This window comes from Brachycentrus maculatus, unplaced genomic scaffold (assembly GCF_059751285.1).
Source record: "Brachycentrus maculatus isolate JH-2025_06_01 unplaced genomic scaffold, ASM5975128v1 h1tg000440l, whole genome shotgun sequence".
NCBI classification, from domain to species: domain Eukaryota; kingdom Metazoa; phylum Arthropoda; class Insecta; order Trichoptera; family Brachycentridae; genus Brachycentrus; species Brachycentrus maculatus.
The window spans coordinates 433,388-454,666 of NW_028281188.1; the positions used below are offsets into that span (position 1 = coordinate 433,388).

Genomic DNA, 21,279 nt, shown 5'->3' on the forward strand with positions numbered 1-21,279 from the left:
AATCACAGATTTTGCTCTATCTCTTTCCATTACCGAGATATTCATTATCCAAATAGCCGCAAAATTGTATAAATTTGATACATGTGTTGGCAAAAGCATCATTTTAAGTTAACTTTAAACTCGTTTATCTCAAAACTGCTGTTTTTAACTTGCGGCTATTTGCCTTTGCACATTACCAATGTTTATAAATTAACTTGAATTCTGCACCAGTCGTTAAAGTGTTGATAAGTCTACAGTTGATTCAATACCAGTTAGAATATATTCATATTAAACATCAGCTGTTCTCCATTTACGAATGAGTTGCACTTCTAGATGTCATTGGTCGAATGTCCTGTATTAATCCACTAGCATATGCACTTTTTACATATACTATGTGATTTCTTATAAAGTTATAAAAGTGCTATCATTTAAAGTAAAAGTAACAAACAAAAAATAATTCTTAATTACTTTTAAATTAAGTTAATATTTCATGTATCCATACATCAGTATTGACAATAAATTTGTGTGTCCCACCATGCCATACTTAGGCAAACACTTCTTTGAATTCTTTCCTTGATTCAGCAAACACTCTTTTTATAAAGTACCATCAAATTCTTAACCATTTGAATGTAAAATAAAAAAATAATGTGACAAGGTCAAGGTGACATTTTATTATTTTTATAACAAAGTCATTTTTAAAGTTATAAAAAGGAAAATCGCAAAGTAATGCTTCAAACATTGATTATACAAAATTTACATACGTGTTCTTTTGTAATTCTTTTAATGTTCAATATAAGAATATAACTGGTATTGAAAGCTGAGATAGTTAAGTGACTGTATTCTAGTTTTAAAATGAAGCTGTTATTGAAATTGTGAGAAATACTAGATTTTGACAAAGAATAGATTTTTCTATCTAGATTAGGTAACGCCTACAGAATAATAATTATAATAGTGTGCAGATAAAATTACTGTTGAAGAGCTAGTGTTGGTATTAACAAACATTTGTAAGTGTTAGTTGTAGGGATCATGTGAATTTATATAAATTTATATAAGGAGATTCCTGTGGTCGCTGTAAATATATCCAAAAATAAACAACATATTGTTATTCCGACTTTTATTAACCTTTCCCGTACTGATAATCCAAAAATTATATGTGATGTGAAGGGTGGTATCAAAAGATCCCAGTTCATATTTGTATGGAAATTGAAGTACGCAGCTTGCAGTAAGAGTCATAGGGACACCACGTCTATGCCGCACTGTCATGGTGACTGAGTGCAGGTGGCGGGACACTAGCTCAAATAAAAGCCGAGTAGTTTAGTTGTCTCGCTCTCTTATTATGTTAGTACCACATTTATCAGAGAGAAAGAAATAAAATGTCACTAGCAGACAAAAAATTAATGTGCTGATAACTCCATTTTTCCTTTGCACTCCTTGCAAACAGCTATATATGGTATGAATATGTTTTGATCAATAGCACTAGTCTGTTTTTGGTTGGTTGGAAAATATTGCTTTTTAGCAATAAGCCCTCCAACATACTTAATTATTGTATGTAAATGAAGTTTAAATAAATAAATATATCTATATCTTGTAGCATCAGTAATTTTTACTTTCCATTATTATTCAAAGCTATGAATAAAAAAATAATGTTCATTTGTAATTTCCTTAAGTACTTACTCACAACTGATTAAGCCCTATTTGTCTTTGTTGCTGGCAACCCTTTTTGCAGTTTTTGTGTGACTATATTCATGTTCTTATGACAAGGTTATAAATGGTCTTGAGTCATAATTTTTTTTTTTTTTCAGAAAAAACACAGTTTGGCATGTATTACTCAATTTTGGGTTCTTTGTCAAAAAAATATAAATAAATAAAATGCAAATACATATTTTTTTACAATTTTATTCACCCAAAACATTTGTTCATATAAAATATTTCCATTGAAAAATGGTGCAAAAATAAATTATTAATAAACTAGGAACATGTTATTACATACAAAAGACAATTTACACAAATCTATTCTCAATGTTTACAGAAAACTTATTTGGTTCGTCAATAAATATCTCTGACTATTGTTATTAAAAATGGTATTACATATCACAATACATTCGAGTAATTTTATATTGATGTAAATGTTAGAGATGTGCCTACCGGGTAACGGCTACTTTATCTGTTACTGGAATGGGATGGTATTTGTTACTCTTTCCCCATTTATATTACTTCCAGCTTAAGTATTTGATGTCAAATTGTCAAATATATTAGGAGTTAGAAATAGGTAATTTGCAACATAATTAGGGCACTGATTGGCGTAAACATATTGCAAGACAGGACCCCTTAAGATGACCCCAAGAATTTTACGATGGAGACCTTGGGAGAACAAAAGAGGTGTCGGAAGACTTCAAAAGAGATGGTCCGACGACATAGTCGCTGTGGGGGATAGAAACTGGTTGCAAGCAGCAACCGACCAGAGGAAATGGAAAGAAGGGGAAGAGGCCTATATCCAGCAGTGGAAGACAGAGGGCTCATGAAGAAGAAGAAAGAGAAGATTGGCGGGATAGAGATGGAATCCAAAAACCAAATTAAGAAATCACTTATTTTAAAGAAGTCTTGATTCAATTTGATCGCTAATGTGAGTTAATATCATATTATCGCAATCACAGATGGATGGTATTATGGATATAAAATGCAAGGGCATTTTATTAGTAAAATTAGCATGTTTTTTTATGCGCCCTGAGTTGTGGTGTTGGAGAAGGATGGACAAAGTGACAATCCAAGAAGTTCTTAAGAAGAAGGATTCAAAGAGCACAGAAAAAATATGTTTTAAAGGCAAGGCCTAGGTGACGTTGCCCATGATAGAAGGACCTACAACCTGAGGACGAATATAGCTGACCCCAAAAGTTTACAAAGTTGGGATGGAGCAAGGAAGAAGAAAAAGGAGATATTGTGGGAAGACTGTTACTGTATAAAATAGTATGTCAAAAAATCTAAAGCAAAAGTACTAAAAGTTATATAATCTAAATATGTATATATTGTATACATTAATGTGTGCTGATATATCACATTTATTTCTACATAATATATAAAAGGTGTATTTTTTTGCACAGACAATATCATGAAATATTAAAAAAATACTAATAATCTTCACTTGATATTATAGCTGGAATTCCATACGGAATTCAAATGGATTCCATATGTATTATAGATAATTTTGACTTTGTTTTAAAATGCCAAAATCATTGCAAATGAATGTCAGAAGTAAATTTATCTACACTACGTAGTTAAAGCGTTATCATTTCATTGTAATTCTAGCCTTCGGAGTCAATTTTAAACAATAAACAATATTAAAAAATAAGTATGATGAATTGAATATCATATTTTCAGGCATTTCTCAGTATGTGAAATAATTTGGGAAAAAAATCTCACATGCATGAATGTAGGTCTCTGCTAAACTTCCTTTTTTAAACCATAGATGTCGCTGAAGTTTATACTTACAATCTGATGTGTCATGACTCACAACATATACACAACTTAAAAAATAAAAATTATATGATGTATTTATATTATAAAGTCAAATTTCTAAATTCATTTGTGGATTTAACATTTGTCATATTGATAGGTTTAGGACCCGTTTATCAAGTTAGGACCATCTGTATTCATAAGTACATTTGATTGCATTTTTCTGGGTTATTATGTTGTGTGGCATTCGCACATCCTACAGCATACACCATCTGGGTTGTTGCTGTAATATTCAAGTGCAAACACATGACATAATACCCCAAAAACATATCTCAATGGCCTAGAAAACCTAAAAAAAAACAGAATAAATCACCGACATCAGCATTTTATATAATTTATATACCAATTGCAAATAATGAGATTTTTTATACAAAATCAATTAATAAAATACATTTCTTTAATATGTAATTTTTTAAAGCACAACCTGGATCTAAACATGTATGTTCGATGTCCATTTCTTTCTCAAATACGGTAAATTTTATTATTTTACGTAGGTAACAATCATTTGTATACTATAATACAATATAAAAATATGAATTTCACAATTGACAAACTTCTTTAGTTACATTTGAAAAAGAAAACTTTTCTCTTCTTTTCTGTTATAAGAATCATATAAGGTAAATACAGAATAGTTGACACCACACCCATCCTCCCAGTTATCAACACTACTGCCTTCATATGTGAACATTATCTGATAAAGATTGTCCCACGTTTCTCCCATTAAAATACTAACCTATAATTACCAACAATGATTTAGTCTAAATATTTATATTAACTGAGGTCAACACAGCCCATTTCTGGGAATATTTTTTTGTGTGTTTCTAATTGAATAATATATTTTAAAATCAATTTAACGGAATGAATATTTAGGTTTGTAAGAATGAATACTTGATATCCATAATAATTATCATTTTGGATCGGGAGAGCAGGCAACCAAGAGGTCAATTAAGATGATAAGAGAAAAATATGATAGTCAGACCTTGTCATAACAACATGAATTTAGTTGCGGGGCATACAGCAAAAAGGGTTGCCAGTAAAAAAAGACAAATAATGCCCGATCAATTACGACTAAGTACTTAGCAAACCTCCACAGTGTAGTGGTTAGCATATTTGGATACCATACTGGTGGTCCCGGGTTAATTCCCAGGAAGAGGTCAAAATAAATATATATTTTTTCACTGTAATATTTGTTTAATATTAGCCTAGACTGGTACCTCAAGCGCGGGACTGATCATCTTGCCTTCATAAAATAAATATTGCATTAATTTCATGCAGTGCCCTATGCACCATTGGGCGTAGATAAGGAGGAGTACCAGTAGTATTTAGACAAAATAAAAATTACCAAATATAACTCCACCACCTTCTAACAATTTTTTCTTAATGAATTGAATATTGGACAACCGAATCAATCAGAGCCTATATTCTGGTTGCGTCAAAAGTCTTAATTGGATATAGAGGGAGCTAGGAGTGTATGTCGGGACTGACAAGTGTGGTGTTTCATCCTCTCTACCTACCGCTACAGGGAAACGGCGTGATGGTACAGCAGCAACATATAACATAGTGCAGTATATTTTTTACACCTTATTCGAGGGATATACAATTTCATTAAAGCCCCTTCTATTGTATCGTGTAATCATAGACAAGGAATATAAAAATTCAAAATATAGGATTATTATTGTTTTTAATCCAAAGTCTTTATTTGTAATACTCCAAAATATCTATGGTGAAAATAACTGGCACAAATATGTAATGACTCTTTTTCTATCATAAAAAGTAAAGATCAGGCGTGTCAAACTTGCGGCCCGCGAGTATTTTTCATTTATTTTAATTCTTCATTAAAATTATTTTTTTCTTTTGTATGGGAACATATGATATTCTTTTACAAAATCATTTCATTGGATCTACTTTACCTTATGTGACTGTCTTTGATGATAAATTATTTACTTAAATTTATATAAAGGTGAAAATGAGATTTTTGAGTTTTTTTGATGCCTTTTGAGTTTGACACCCCTGATAAAGATAAACATTGAAAAAAAGAAATAGTTTTATATAAACTGAACATTTATTCATACAATAAAAAATAAATTACATCAATATGACAAACAGTTTGGTCGTAAATCAATGTTGACCTAACTTATCTGCTTAAAGTGACAAGTAACGGAAGTCTTATTTTTAGGTTAGATTTTGTTTTAAAGTTACAAAGCGAAATTCTCATTAATCATAAACAAAACTTCAAATACAAGCTAGTTTTTTAAGGATTATTTATTTATATTTGGTTTTGGACATACACAAACTTCCAATCATGTATTTTATTATTTCGTAACATACAATTAAACAAATATCTGACTATTTTATTAGTAAATGTAACATAAGACATTGAATTCTTTATTATAATATATATTATTATATCCGTCCGCCTCCGTAGTGTAATGGTCAGCACGCTCGGCTACCGTTCTGGAGGTCCCGGGTTCGATTCCCAAGGGGGGTAAAATAAATATAAGTGATTTTTTCACTCTAATATTTATTCAATATTACCCTGGACTGGTAGAAGCGGAGGGCTGATCGCCTTTCCTTCATGTCGCTCACTCCTTTCAAGAACGTCATAAATCGAAAATCGTCAATTTTCAGTTGTGCGTGTTTTCGGAATGCCCAGAAAATGTACTATATCCCAGCAAAAGAGGCATATTTTAAACTTAATATTTACCCGCTACAGGGCAGAAAGTGTTGTTTTTGCATTTTGAATAAAATGTATTAAGTTATTTTTTTTAAATATACTAAATATTTTTCAAATGGAGAAAAAACCTTCAGGTTTTACCTAAAAAGATCTGTTGCACAGCAAAAAGTTCAAAAAGTGGCTTGATATTTATTTTTAAAACATTGTATTATATTTTTGAACTTTAAAAACGTTCTCCTGAAAAATCAAGTATTTTGATTTATGACGTTCTTGAAAGGAGTGCGCGATGTGTGAACAATCAAGATAATACTGCGTTTATATGACGCAGTGCCCTATGCACCATTGGGGTGCGGATAAGGGTTTTATTATATTATATAATTATATATAATAAATAGAGGTACTGTATATAGTATCTGAAAATGGTTTTTAAACATATTAGAGGACTTAAAAAGGTATTTCGTAATAATTGTGAAGGATCCTTATAGGTCGGTATAAATAAAGCTTATGATAATAGGTATAAAACACTGAAATACTTCACAGTTCTGAAGACAAATTATGAATACGGAAGATTTTTGGAAAAACGGTTTAAAATACTGTCACACAAAGCACGGAAAATGGTCATTTTTAAGATATTTTTATCAATTTGATCACTTGAACAAGCCAATGACAGGTCGTAAGTCCAGACTTGCATATTTACAATGAAATAAATGAATAATAGAAGTTAGAATATTTATTTTTATATCTTATTTTAATGAGGCACCCGAGGGTCATATATCAAGATATATTCCAATAAATAGTTTTTAAAAAAATCATCAAAAAAAAATGTGTTTACTTCATAAAATTTTCAACAGATGGCAGTTCTAGTCACAGAAAACTGTTGTTAAAATACTCCATAAATATACAACTTCTAAGATTATAAAAGACAAAAAAGCCTGGAGACAGTTTGTGGACTCCATATGCTCCACCTAGGGAGCGGATATGGTTATTATTATAAGATTATAAAACAAATTGCAAAGATGTCTCTGGCTATAAGTCCGCTACACTAACCACGGGATTACAACCAATTTAAATACTCATTCCGTACTTTGTATGGCAGAAAAAATGAATTGTGTTTACAAATGGCTGAATAATATAACCGATACAATTTAAACTATTTCACAGTTGTCTTTTTTGGCATGTCGAGATCACGATTTCTCCTGTTGCTGCGCGGGGATGAACTCGATGGAGGCCGAGTTGATGCAGAACCTCTTCTTGGTCGGCGCCGGGCCGTCGTCAAACACGTGGCCCAGGTGCGCGGAGCACGAGGAGCACCGCACCTCGGTCCTGATCATGCCTGGGCGCGACAGAAGCAGTAAGATGTTGCCCCCAACTACTCTCCATAATTTGCGGCCATTTTGAAAAGGACGGATGGGAACGGGAGGTTTCGGAAGTATTCGGGTCAAGTTAGATAAGAAAAAAGGGTTGCGATAAGTCAGGAAGGAAGAAAACATATATATTTACATTGTAGATAAGTAACGTTAGATTGCGAGGTTAGGTTAGGTTAGGTAAGGTTTGCAATAAGTCAGGATGGAAGAAAATATATAAATTTACATTGTAGGTTAGGAAAAAAAGTGTACACATTTTTGGAAATTTTGAAATACAGGTTTAGGTTGGTTTAACACAATTTTAAAGGAGAGGAACACATTAGAAGCAAGGAGAATTTGTGGTGTTATCAAATTATGGCGAAAGTTTGGTGGTATTATTTAAAAAAAAAAAACACAAAAATCAAGTATTGAATCATAAGTAAAATAAATGCCATAATTTTTGCATAAGTAGGTAATATAATGCAATCCAAGAGTTAATGTTAAAAATGGGGGGATGGAGGATAATTTTTTTGATGTCATGTCGTGTTAGGTTCATCAAAAAGTAGCGGCGTGTTATCATTTTGATGTTTACAAATGAGATGGTTGTGACGTGAGCAGATCAGCGTATCCGGTGATTCCAAACAGGATGAGCAGCAGGTAAAGAAAGAAAAAACAGCATAAAGATGCGGAAATCAATCAAGGTCGGGTTAGCGGACAAATCAAAGTGACGATGAAGCAGACGAGGGGGAGAAGGAGACAGGACAGTCGTGGAGGGCAGAGGCAGAGGGAGAGAGGAAGAAAAATAGTAAACATTAGACAAAAGCTTTAAACCCCCGTCACCTGATGTCAACAAGGAATAGAAAAACATATTATAGGTGTCTAAACCATCAAACCATACCCGGCATCTATCATTTTTGTTTCCGAGGATCCAGGTCATTTTGCCAGGGCATTTGGTTGGTTCAAATGAACATTTTACGCACTTGTATAACGTAACTTCACCATTCTGCCCATTATTGAACATCCATATTACTTATTTATAGATTTGGCGTTTAATTTGTACAACTCCATTTAAATTTATATATATATATATATATATATATATATATATATATATATATATATATATATATATATATATATATATATTTTTTAAGATGGGAATTGCATTTATTATTTACCTTGCTTATTATGTACAAGGTTTATAGATCATTTAGTGGATTTTTGTTTCTTCTAGCTAATTAAATATGTTTTTATTTGAATCTGTGTTGGGAACAGGAGGGATCATCTAGTGTGGGTCAAATAGGAACTTGTCAGCATTTGCTCATTGCTGGGAGGAAACCACGTTGCACTCCTCAGGAGAAGGCGGACTGTTGACTGTCATCAGCAGACCTTCCGTTCCACTAGAAGAGGGTTCGGCATTTTGTGTCCTAGCTTGGTTTACGTTACCAATGTCTAAATTCATATATTAAATGTTATAACTCATTGTCGGCGTCCTTGCAAAGAACGCAATCTACGAGTTATCTCATAGTTAGCAGTCAATGTGTTAAGTATATTATGTCGAGAAATAAAAAGACTTTGTTTTTTGATCCACTCACATTTTTACTAACAACTAACTAGTTTTGGCAACAACCTGTTGCCCTTTTCAGTCATAAATTAAACCCTGAAGAGGGCAACAGGTTGTTGCTGAAACTAGTTGGTTGTTAATAAAAATGTGAGTGGATCAAAAAGTAAAGTCTTTTTATTTCTTAAAATAATATGTCAATATTATCAATATTCAAAACAATGTGCCTAGAAGTACCTAGAATTGTATAGCTATATACAATCTTTTGTCCGCCTCCGTAGTGTAATGGTCAGCACACTAGGCTACCGTTCTGGAGGTCCCGGGTTCGATTCCCAGGGGGGGTCAAATAAATATAAGTGATTTTTTTACTGTAATATTTATTTAATATTACCCTGGACTGGTACCTGAAGCGGAGGGCTGATCACCTTTCCTTCATGTGTAAAAGATCAAGAAAAACACTGCGTTTATATGAAGCAGTGCCCTATGCACCATTGGGGTGCGGATAAGGGTTTTATTATTATTATTATATACAATCTAGGTAGGTAAGCGCCCTTGAGGTAGTATTTTACAAAAATGGCGCTTTATAAGTTATCTAAATCTATTTGTCCGCCTCCGTAGCGTAATGGTCAGCATGCTCGGCTACCGTTCTGGAGGTTCCGGGTTCGATTCCCAGGGGGGTTTAATAAATATAAGTGATTTTTTCACTCTAATATTTATTCAATATTACACTGGACTGGTACCTGAAGTGGAGGGCTGATCACCTTTCCTTCATGTGTATTCGATAGAGATAACACTGCGTTTATATGAAGCAGTGCCCTATGCACCATTGGGGTGTGGTAAGGGCTTTATATATAATTTATTATTATTATTTTATAAGGACCATCGGTCCATTTAATCAATATTAAAATATTTTTTTAACGTTTGTGGTTGGATTCATTTCATATGTTAATTAATGTAACTTTGATAGATGTGGAATTTTGGCTGACAGTCCCACCCTCAGTTGAAAATTCATCATTCGTATGGCTTTCTCAAATCGAGGCACCAGCTGAGACACCTATAATATACATCGATATGTCATCCATAGGGTGAATAATCCAGAAAAAAATAATAGAAACTTAATAATAGGTATGTAAATGATTTCTTTGGTTAAATTGGCGATTACTTTCTACAATTCCAATTTCTTGTAACAACTGTTTAGCCTTGCTAGGGGATTGTCAACCCACAGCAGTTCTCAATTTTTTTCATATTAATTTTAACCTAGCACCAATTATTTAATTCATTTACAAAAAAACCGACATCATCACACCAGTCTGATATAGCTGTTGTTTTATTATATAAAATGCAGTACCACCAAGAAGTGTCAATACAAAACTTTGAAAATGATTATCCTTAAGGTGGAGACTGACCAGAGCATTTCGTCGTAACGTAACGTAACGTTTTAACGTTAGGATGCGAGCATTCAGGCAGTCAGTACAGCGAGCCGAGCTCTCCATCCATAGTTTCGGATGCTTGCTGATACTCGCCGCAAGCGATGTTACGACGAAATGCAGAAGCATTGAAGTCAGTCTCCACCTTAAGTTCCAACAAATGAAAATTATATTTACATTTTGTGTGTGTGTGTGTGTGTGTATGGATATATGTTTACATGTATGTGTGTAAATATGTTGATTGTTATGTATGTTTTGTTTCGTAGTTAAGAATTTAATTGTTTTAAGAACTCGATGACAATTTGACTGAATAGCAGTTTATGGGGACTTTTGATGTTTGTAATTTTTATGTATCGTATGTAAAAATAACAAGAAAAATAAACAGTAATAATAAATAATGCATATCTCTGTGAGGTGTTCAAATCGACCCGTTTGACGGTGTGAACTATGCTGATTTTAAAGAAATTTTTAAATAAAATACAGTATAATGTTTACTTTACTCAAACAATGCAATTTTTAAATCAAATTTACAGTAGCGTAACTTCCTAATTGCACTTCAAACTGTGAATATTAACATACTTTAGACGGGTATTTTTTATACCTGCGGACCTCTGGCGACGGGATTTGATAATTATATACGTATAGCTAAGACATTAACAAAGAGATTGGTACATATGTAATATTCATATAAAAACATTAAATATGTAATTCCTTCTTTTCTGCCTTTGAAATGAGGCCGGCGCAGAAGGTAAAATACCCTTCCCGTCTTTAAGCATCAACCGACCCAACAGGTAGAAATACCTATCCCGTCCATAGTGTGTGATCTCTTTGAGAGAGGTAATCGGTATTATCTTGTTAGTTCTGTCACACACTGTGTCTATATATCAACAGATGATAATGTGAAAGCCATTAGGAAATGTCATTCTGTTAGACTGACACCAAGATAAGAATGAACAATATTTATTACATTTGCTTGGATAACATGACACTTGGCGATACCCTGAGCGTACCAACACCACTGTTATTTATAACTTTAGTTACTGTACAATTTTTTACACCATATCTATACAAACGTGATACCGTTAACATGTAATGTTTGAACTATGACATATGGATTGCGATCTCAAAGCTGGGACTCCATACGGAAGTCAACCAATTGATATTGCCTGTCACAATTGACCACCAATGTGCGTTTGCAGTATCTAGTTGAGTCGATTATTGTAACGTATATATACACGGGTCTACTAAACAATAAAATGGCTCGACTGCAATCAGTGTTAAACCATCAATGAGACTGAGTTTTGGAATTTCTAAATTTAGTCACATCACCCCACTATTTCACCAAAGCTGGTTACACTTTCCCTTTCGGGTAGACTGTAAACTGTCTACTCATGTATAAATCAATATATTACTATTAATTATACGGCCTCAACTTTATAAGTTTTATAGCCTATACCTACTTATGAATGGATTTACTCTTTATGTTTAACAGATACTATAATTTCATGGTCAGCACGCTCGGCTACCGTTCTGGAGGTCCCGGGTTCGATTCCCAGGGGGGGGTCAAATAAATATAAGTGATTTTTTCACTGTAATATTTATTCAATATTACCCTGGACTGGTACCTGAAGCGGAGGGCTGATCACCTTTCCTTCATGTGTAAACGATCAAGATAACACTGCGTTTATATGAAGCAGTGCCCTATGCACCATTGGGGTGCGGATAAGGGTTTTATTATTATATTATTATATAATTTCATGTAATTCATGAGTGAAAATTGTAGGCAAATACACTAGCTATCTTGCTAAAGGCATGAGTTTAAACAATTCAATGATACTAAGTTAGCAATGACGTTACTTGGGTATATTATTTTAGTTCTACAATTTGACTTTTCAGTTTACATAGGATAAGAGTTTCCTTATTTCTAAGTACATTATACTTACTTAACGCTTTTTTACATGATAAACAATCAAAATAACACTGCTTCAATATGATGCAGTGCCCTACGCACCATTGGGTGCGAATGAGGGTAAGAATAGCTGTGAAATTGGGCCTGGCATTGCAATATCACTTGCAACGCAGTATTTGATTATATTTGCGTTATTATTTGTTCAACGACATCCAAAGCAAATAAAATGACCATAACAGAACGTCGTGAAAGATATTCTTTGATACATGCAAATTTGATTGAAAAGCGAACGGTATTTGGATGCAATGAAGTGAGTCATGCTGATGTCACCCCATCAGGTACACATAGCCTAATTTGACAAATAATGCATTTCGTCATATAAATACAAGACAGTGAAGGGCTTGTGACATTTTCTTCTATGTAATATTGAGTGTCAGATTGAGCAAGGCAAAAAATGTCATTTTACTACTATACACTTTTGGCAATTCAACATAGATGAAGAAGAATATGGAAGTCTGAGTATTTACAGGGCTTATGACCCTTCAGGGCTGGTTGAGTGATCGCTTTACACACATAGCTCACTCCTCTCAACAACGTCATATATCAAAAATTGACAATTTTCAGTTGTGCATGTTTTCGGAATGCCCAGAAAATGTACTATATCCCAGAAAAAGCGGCATATTTTTTACTTAATATTTACCCGCCGCTACAGGGCAGAAAGTGTTGTTTTTGCATTTTGAAGAAAAGGTATTGTTTAATTATTTTTTTAAATATACTTAATATTTTTCAAATGGAGAAAAAACCTTCAGGTTTTACCTAAAAAGATCTGCTGCACAGTAAAAAGTTCAATAAGTGACTTGATATATATTTTTTAATACATTGTATTATATTTTTAAGCTTTAAAAACGATCTCTTGAAAAGTTTTTTGATATATCGCTCACTCCTTTCAAGAACGTCATAAATAAAAAAACTTGATTTTTCAAGAGAATGATTTTAAAGTTTAAAAATATGTATTTACCCAAACTTCCATATTCTTATTATTTTTTGACATCTCATCAAAGATGAAGAAAAATATGGAAGTCTGGGCATTTACGGGGCTGACGACCGTCATAGGCTGGTTTAAGTGATCACTTTACACACGTGTAACATTCACCAATTCAACCCATTATTGACAACCACACTACTCAAATTCTTGGAAGTTCTATATAAATGAACCAATTTAGAAACCTTGTTCTTGAATCACTAGAACTTCACTAGAGACATCTATTGGTGAGATGTAAAGAAGCTTTTTATTAAGCAGATACACGTGTGTAAGGTGATCACTTAAACCAGCCTATGACGGTCGTAAGCCCCGTAAATGCCCAGACTTCCATATTCTTCTTCATCTTTGATGAGATGTCAAAAAATAATATGAAAATAACTCCTGTAATTGGAGATAATCCAGATTTTGTGAACAAGTATTTGGACACACTCAAAATGTTGTTCCATATTCTTCTTCATCTATGTTGTTGAGATGTAAAAGCTTATTTTTGGGTAACTATACCAAACAAATATTCTATTTTTGGCAGAAATTTTATAGATTTCAAATTTCGAATATTTAAAATTTCAAGGAATTCAAAATTCGAATATTTCAAATTTCAATTATTTGAAATCATCAAATATTTGAATATTTCAATTTCAAAGGGGCCATTACAATGACCCATGAGCTGATGGCCATAAAAATGAGTTTGGAAAATGTTGCGCGCCAAGTTGCTGTGTTGCGCGTGGCTCTACCTGTGCTGGTGTCCTTGTGCAGCGTGACCTTCTCCTTGGCCAGCACGTCGTTGAAGGCGGGCCAGCCGCAGCCCGAGTCGTACTTGGTGTTGGAGCTGAACAGGTCCTGCCTGCAGACGATGCACACGTACATGCCCTCATCGTAGCATTTGTTGTAGCAACCTGGAAACATTCGTTTCGAAAATTTGTATTGTACACATCAACAAAAAGTACATGTTTTTCAATTCGATTCAATTAATTTATTTATAATTCCGTTAATTAATTTATTTATAGTCCGCCTCCGTAGTGTAATGGTCAGCACGCTCGGCTACCGTTCTGGAGGTCCCGGGTTCGATTCCCAAGGGGGGTAAAATAAATATTAGTGATTTTTTCACTGTTGTATTTATTCAATATTACCCTGGACTGGTACCTGAAGCGGAGGGCTGATCACCTTTCTTTCATGTGTAAACGATCAAGATAACACTGCGTTTATATGACGCAGTGCCCTATGCACCATTGGGGTGCGGATAAGGGTTTATTATTATTATAATTAACATACACATTTTCATTTCATTCGAAATAATAAATATTAGAGTGAAAAAATCATTTATATTTATTAGACCCCCCCCCCTGGGAATCGAACCCGGGACCTCCAGAACGGTAGCCGAGCGTGCTGACCATTACACTACGGAGGCGGACAAACATACACATTATACACTAGAATTTAAAGTATATACATTAACAAAAAAATAAAAAATAAGCATGAATACTCTTGTTAAAGATGTAGAAGAATCCCGCTTCGGAATACTCCCTCAGACACATGGAACAGGTCAATTTTTGTCGCTTGTCCGCGATTTTACTGTATTTATTAAATATCACCCTGGATCGGTACCCGAATTGTTCGGTATTCAGTTGTGGTCCCGTGGTTAGTGTTGCTGACTCTTAACCTTAATCACTAGAACTTCACTAGAGACATTTATTGGTGAGATGTAAAGAAGCTTTTTATTAAGCAGAAACTCTTATATTAGTATGTGAGATCCGAATCCTGGATTATAATCACACACATGAGAAACGCCAGAAAATACCATTTTCATTTTTATTATTAAGCTTATAATTTGACCAGATAATTTATTTACAACATTTTGAGTGTGTCCAAATACTTGTTCACAAAATCATGATTCATGAACAAGGTTTCTAAATTGGTTCATATATATAGAACTTCCAAGAATTTGAGTAGTGTGGTTGTCAATAATGGGTAGAATTGGTGAATGTTACACGTGTGTAAAGTGATCACTTAAACCAGCCTATGACGGTCGTAAGCCCCGTAAATGCCCAGACTTCCATATTCTTCTTCATCTATGATGAGATGTCAAAAAATAATATGAAAATAACTCCTGTAATTGGAGATAATCCAGATTTTGTGAACAAGTATTTGGACACACTCAAAATAATTTGTATTTGCAAAAAAAATCTTAAGTAAGTTTGGACAAAAGTTGAAACATGTGCTGAGCAAATGGTCTAGTGACAAAAGAGGCCATTCTGCATCCCAATATAGCCACGACTAGTTCCATTAGCCTGAATGCACGTCCGCAGCGCCTTGGCGGTCCATCAATGGCCCGACCTTCACAGTGTCCATTCAAGCCCATTCCACTCTGAATAGGAGACCTCACAATGCTTCAGGGTCATTGTGGAATTGATAAACAATCGATTGCGTAATAAAAGAGCCCAGATTGAAATAAGTAAAACACTATATGTGTCGCCTACTTTCAAAATCCGCCAGATCCACTTTTATACGATTTTAAAGTAACTAACTAACTAACTAACTAACCATCACGCCGCTTCTCCGCAGAGGTAGGCAGAGAGAATAGAACGCCACACCATTCTGTCTTTGCAAACATTCCTCGCCTCTTCCATGTTCATGCATCTCCTCATACACACCCGCCGATTGTTTCGACTCCTAACTTGACCGCTTTCAAGTATTTGGCATACCTGATTTTAAAGTATAAAGATTTTAAAGTAAATACTCTTATCAGAATGCCAAGTGTGGGTTTTATTGTTTAAAATATTTATATATAATACTTGAAAACCCTGCTAAAAAATACTTAAAAACAGCATTGTATTTCGAATTCTGCTATATTCATGGAACTTGCCTTCTGACCCATATCGGCCAATCAGAGAGCAGGGATAGGTCAAAAATTAAGATGACGTTATTATCGGTTTGTGTCTTTTTTAAATACTGAAAAAATTTCCAAAAAAATGGGAAAATTCTCTATTTCATAATATTTTATTTAAAGATAGACAAATCTTTGAAACATGAATGTTACCCGGAGAATTTTGCATTTTTTGTAAAATCGACTTACATGGATCTGGCGCATTTTGAAAGTAGGCGACACATAACGCTCACTCCTTTCAAGAACGTCATAAATCAAAAAACTCGATTTTTCAGGAGAACGTTTTTAAAGTTTAAAAATATAATACAATGTATTAAAAATAAATATCAAGCCACTTACTGAACTTTTTACTGTGCAACAGATCTTTTAAAGTAAAACCTGAAGGTTTTTTCTCCATTTGAAAAATATTTAGTTTATTTTAAAAAATAATTAAACAATACCTTTCTTCAACATGAAAAAACAACACTTTCTGCCCTGTGGCGGGTGAATATTAAGTTAAAAATATGCCGCTTCTGCTGGGATATAGTAAATTTTCTGGACATTCCGAAAACCTGCCCAACTGATAATTGACGAATTTTGATTTATGACGTTCTTGAAAGGAGTGAGCGATATGACCACTTAGATTTTATTTAGATTAGATTTAAATAGATTTTATTATCCCTTTAGGTGAGGTGTCCGTAAGGCTGTTCCAGGAAGGTTGCAACATTTCAAGGAAAGAATGAATTTATCCACTAAAGCATTAATGCTTGGGTTTTTCACAAAATTAGGACAAAAAATATCACACTATTTTACTAAGATTATATAATTTAAAAGTTGTTCAGTTTAAAAAACAAAACACTAGCGATAAAATGTAAAAATAACTTAAGTTTATATAAAAGAAAAATAAAACAAATCTAACTTTAAGGTTATCATTATTATTTTTAAAAAAAACATATTTTTTAAATATAAAATTTGGTAATTTCGCTCACTCCTTTCAACAATGTCATATATCAAAAAACTTGATTTTTCAGGAGATCGTTTTTAAAGTTTAAAAATATAATAAAATGTATAAAAAATAAATATCAAGCCACTTATTGAACTTTTTACTGTGCAACGGATCTTTTTAGGTAAAACCTGAATGTTTTTTCTCCATTTGAAAAATATTAAGTTTATTTAAAAAAATAATTTAACAATACATTTTCTTCAAAATGCAAAAACAACACTTTCTGCCCTGTAGCGGGTAAATATCAAGTTAAAAATATTGCGCTTTTGCTGGGATATAGTACATTTTTTGGGCATTCTGAAAACATGCACAAATAATATCTCCCTTAGTTCCCTATAGATTTTAATAAGAATGTTATCGATAGTCTTTTGATTTTTCATATTAATTTATTAGCCAATAAACCAACAATGTGACAAAAATCCATTTTAACAATTAGTATTTTTATGTGTTTTTAACAATAAAATACAACTGTATTTAGTAGACTCTAAAAATCAGTGTTTGATTAGTAATCAGCGTGCATTTAATATATAAATGACTAGGGTGCTTGTACCAGCTTGTGTACCTTGGACATTGCTGTATGCACAAGTCCCTTGGTATGAAATTTAATATAAGGAGGTGGTAATAAGATACAGCAAACATCCATCTTAATGTAAATATCATTGTTGTTAATTAATGATAACGATATTTGTATGGGTAAGTGATTGACACACTTTTTTGTATCATTCACTACTGATAGTGAAAGGTTATGAGTTATTGTGAATGTTATTTAAAATTTGAAATAACACGAGTAAAAATTATTAAATAATGATAATTTTTAGTATAAATATTTTTAAATTATCATATACTTTGAAAATAGCTCTGTGATAATAAAAAAATCACATCGAGAAATTATAACTGAAGATTATTTGTTATGGTAAAGATAATTAAATAGAAAATTTATTATGTAGAAATACTTCTTTAGACTGCTGCCTGCACCCAATGGTGCATAGGATACCATTTTAAACGAGATCGTTTTTAAAGATTAAAAATATGGATGTACGGATGTATGGATGGATGTGAAGGAGCCCAGGGGTGTGTGTGAGGACAGAAGAGTGTGGCGTTCCATCCTTTCTGCCTACCCCTGCGAGGAAACAGCGTGATGGTAGTAGTAATAGTAGTAGTAGTTACTTAATTTGATTGTATGTGTTTAATAATATGTACATTATTAAAAGAAAAGATCTCTTTAACATCAAAAACCAATAATTCTTCGTTAACTCTACTTGATAGAGAGAAAACTACACAAGAACCTAGTTTACACTGGTAGATTGAGTAGTAGAACACATTTGCATACATTTTCTTCATACAACTCATACTAATTTTGGTAGAGAAACTGTCTGCACATATAAGAAGTATGGCTGGAGAAAGTTGTATGTAAGTGGAACTTCCATAATACCAATAAATCACAGTAGTAAAATTTGTTCTATGGAAAACTTCATTAATTGTTTCAGCAGTCACTTTGTGATAGAATCTATCCATTTTCAATTTAAGTTTTACTTAGTAAATATCACTATTTCTTAAAATCTATTGTGAAATACTATTTTTTTACGCTGTTTGAAAATGATGTGGAATGCATCGAAACACGTGTCGCAATATCGCTCACTCCTTTCAAGAACGTCTTAAATAAAAAGTTCATTACGGAGAGCGCGCGCAGAACCTTACCCATCTGTTGGATTTACCATTTTTTTTTAAATGATCTCACACTGTGGACCATGGAGCACATAGTTTCTGTGACAATTCTTCCATACTTAAACGAGGATCGGCTTCCACTTTGACCAGCTTTCCAGCTGCTGATTTTTGATCATCTGTCAGACTTCTATCACCAGATTTACATTTTCTAAACCAAAACTGACATTTATCTGGTGTTAGTATTGCTATATTTACTTCACAAATTGATTTAGTCGTTTTGGTAGCATTCCATCCTTGATCGAAAATTAAAAGCATTAAATGTTGAATATGTTGTTCGGTTGCTTCTGGTTTCCCCGTTTTATCCCTAACTATTTAAAATTTAAAAAAAAACCAAAAGAAAGCCGAGAAAAAGTACTATAGAATGGAACACTTACAAAGATGTTAACTACCGCGTTCAGGTACAGACTGATCCCAAACAAGGCATGAAAAAAATGGATTTCTTTTCGGTACCCCTAATAAATGTGTTTTTAAAAGTTTATTCAACTGGCAGTGCACAACGGAGTCCTGGTTCCAACTCTAATGTATGGAAGTGAAACATGGAGTTGGCAAAAGAAGGATGAAAGTAGACTGAATGCAGTCGAAATGCGATCTCTCAGAGGAATGTGCGACAAAACGATGTATGATAGATGTGCGAATAGTGAAATAAGGAAGGAATGCAAAGCTGAGATAAGCATTATCGATAATTTTATTAAGAAAGGTGTGTTGAGATGGTTTGGACATGTGGAACGAATGAGTGACGAAAGAACGGTAAAACAAATTTATGAGGCGAATGTTAGCGGGAAAAGAAGCAGAGGAAGACCGAGAAAAACATGGCACGATCAGGTATGCCAAATACTTGAAAGTGGTCAGGTTAGGAGTCGTAACAATCGGCGGGTATGTATGAGGAGATGCATGAACGTGGATGAGGCGAAGAATGTTTGCAAGGACAGAGTGGTGTGGCGCTCTATTCTCTCTGCCTACCCCTGCGGGGAAGCGGCGTGATGGTTAGTTAGTTAGTTAGTTAGTTATTCAACTTTAAGTATAATAGGGGGTATTTTGTTCAGGCTAAAAGCTTTAAATAATAGGGATTATTCAAACCGGGATTTCAGAGTTAACGTTTTTTGGCAGTATACCAACGATATATTCATTCTTGTTCAAAAGAGAAAACATATAATTTTATCATAAAGTATATAACATGTATTTTATATATATTATGTATAAATTGGCTACAGCCGTTAATAATAGTTTTAAACAAAAAATGTAATGAACCATAGTACTAGAAATAAAGATAAAATAAGACTGCCATTTTTGAAAAAAAACAGTGTCGCAAAATGGTATAATGTATAAAGGTTTGAAAATGTATGATGAGATGCCAGAATGTATGAAGAATGAAAAGAGTCTGAAAGAATTTAAAAATAAATGTTTTGTTTACTGTAAGATGTAAATATATATGACATAAATTAAGTGCAAAAAATAGTTTGTATTAAATGTAATATAAGCTAACTAAAGAAATAAAAAAAAGAATAAAAAAATTAAGGAAAAATAAATCAAAGAATGAAAAATGGTCTGAAAGAATTTTAAAATATATGTTTTGTTTACTGTAAGAAGATGTAAATATATATATATGATGAAAATTAAGTGTAAATAATAAGTTTATATTAGTGTAATATAAGCTAACTAAAGAAATAAAAATAGTGAAAAAATAAAATAATAAATCCTTAGGATTAAAATTGTAATGTCATCGAATTATTACGCAGATAGCGGTATTGTGGCAAGAATAGCCTTGTATGTCGTAATACGAGAATAAGATAGATATAATAAGGTGAAATCGAATCTAACCTGTAAAGGGTCTCTCAGTCCCGGCCTCCTGGGTGACGTGATACTGAAGAGGGGTCAGCCTCTGCTTCAAGCTCTCCTTGTCCATCTTGTCCGCCGTGGCCGCTGGAAATCGCAAGAATGAGTATCTCAGTGTCCGGAAATAAAGTGTAAGGCACGCACTGCCGTATATGGTAACAAGGCCGAATTAAAACGGAATTATTTCACGCATTAGTGTACAAGTCGGCCACCTGACGTCCGCACGGTCCTGGACGCGACTAGCGCTCTGCTAATGGAACTGGCCTTTCTTATGGCGCTCCTCGCGACGGAATGCATACCGGTTCAAAACATACAATTCTATATAGCGCTCTATTGATATCGATTGTGCATTGGTCTTTTTGCGTAACGTCACGTCAAGCTCGTGTCAAAAATTCAAGCGACACATGATACCC

At 33.4% G+C, this 21,279-nt stretch overlaps 1 protein-coding gene across 2 annotated transcripts; it reads right to left on the bottom strand.

Annotated features, from left to right (window-relative positions):
• Nucleotides 1-1,859: 1,859 nt before the first annotated feature.
• SelR (methionine sulfoxide reductase SelR) lies at nucleotides 1,860-21,279 on the bottom strand. Of its 2 annotated transcripts, none has more exons than XM_088271406.1 (4): nucleotides 21,079-21,279; nucleotides 20,852-20,953; nucleotides 14,177-14,338; nucleotides 1,860-7,496 (listed from the first exon to the last, which is right to left on the bottom strand). In XM_088271406.1, exons 1-4 carry the CDS (start codon nucleotides 21,161-21,163, stop codon nucleotides 7,348-7,350), a joined length of 498 nt encoding a protein of 165 aa, XP_088127532.1. In that variant the 5' UTR covers nucleotides 21,164-21,279; the 3' UTR covers nucleotides 1,860-7,347. The 2 variants fall into 2 exon arrangements, with proteins under 2 accessions (XP_088127532.1, XP_088127531.1); XM_088271405.1 differs by having other exon boundaries at nucleotides 1,860-7,532; nucleotides 21,079-21,268.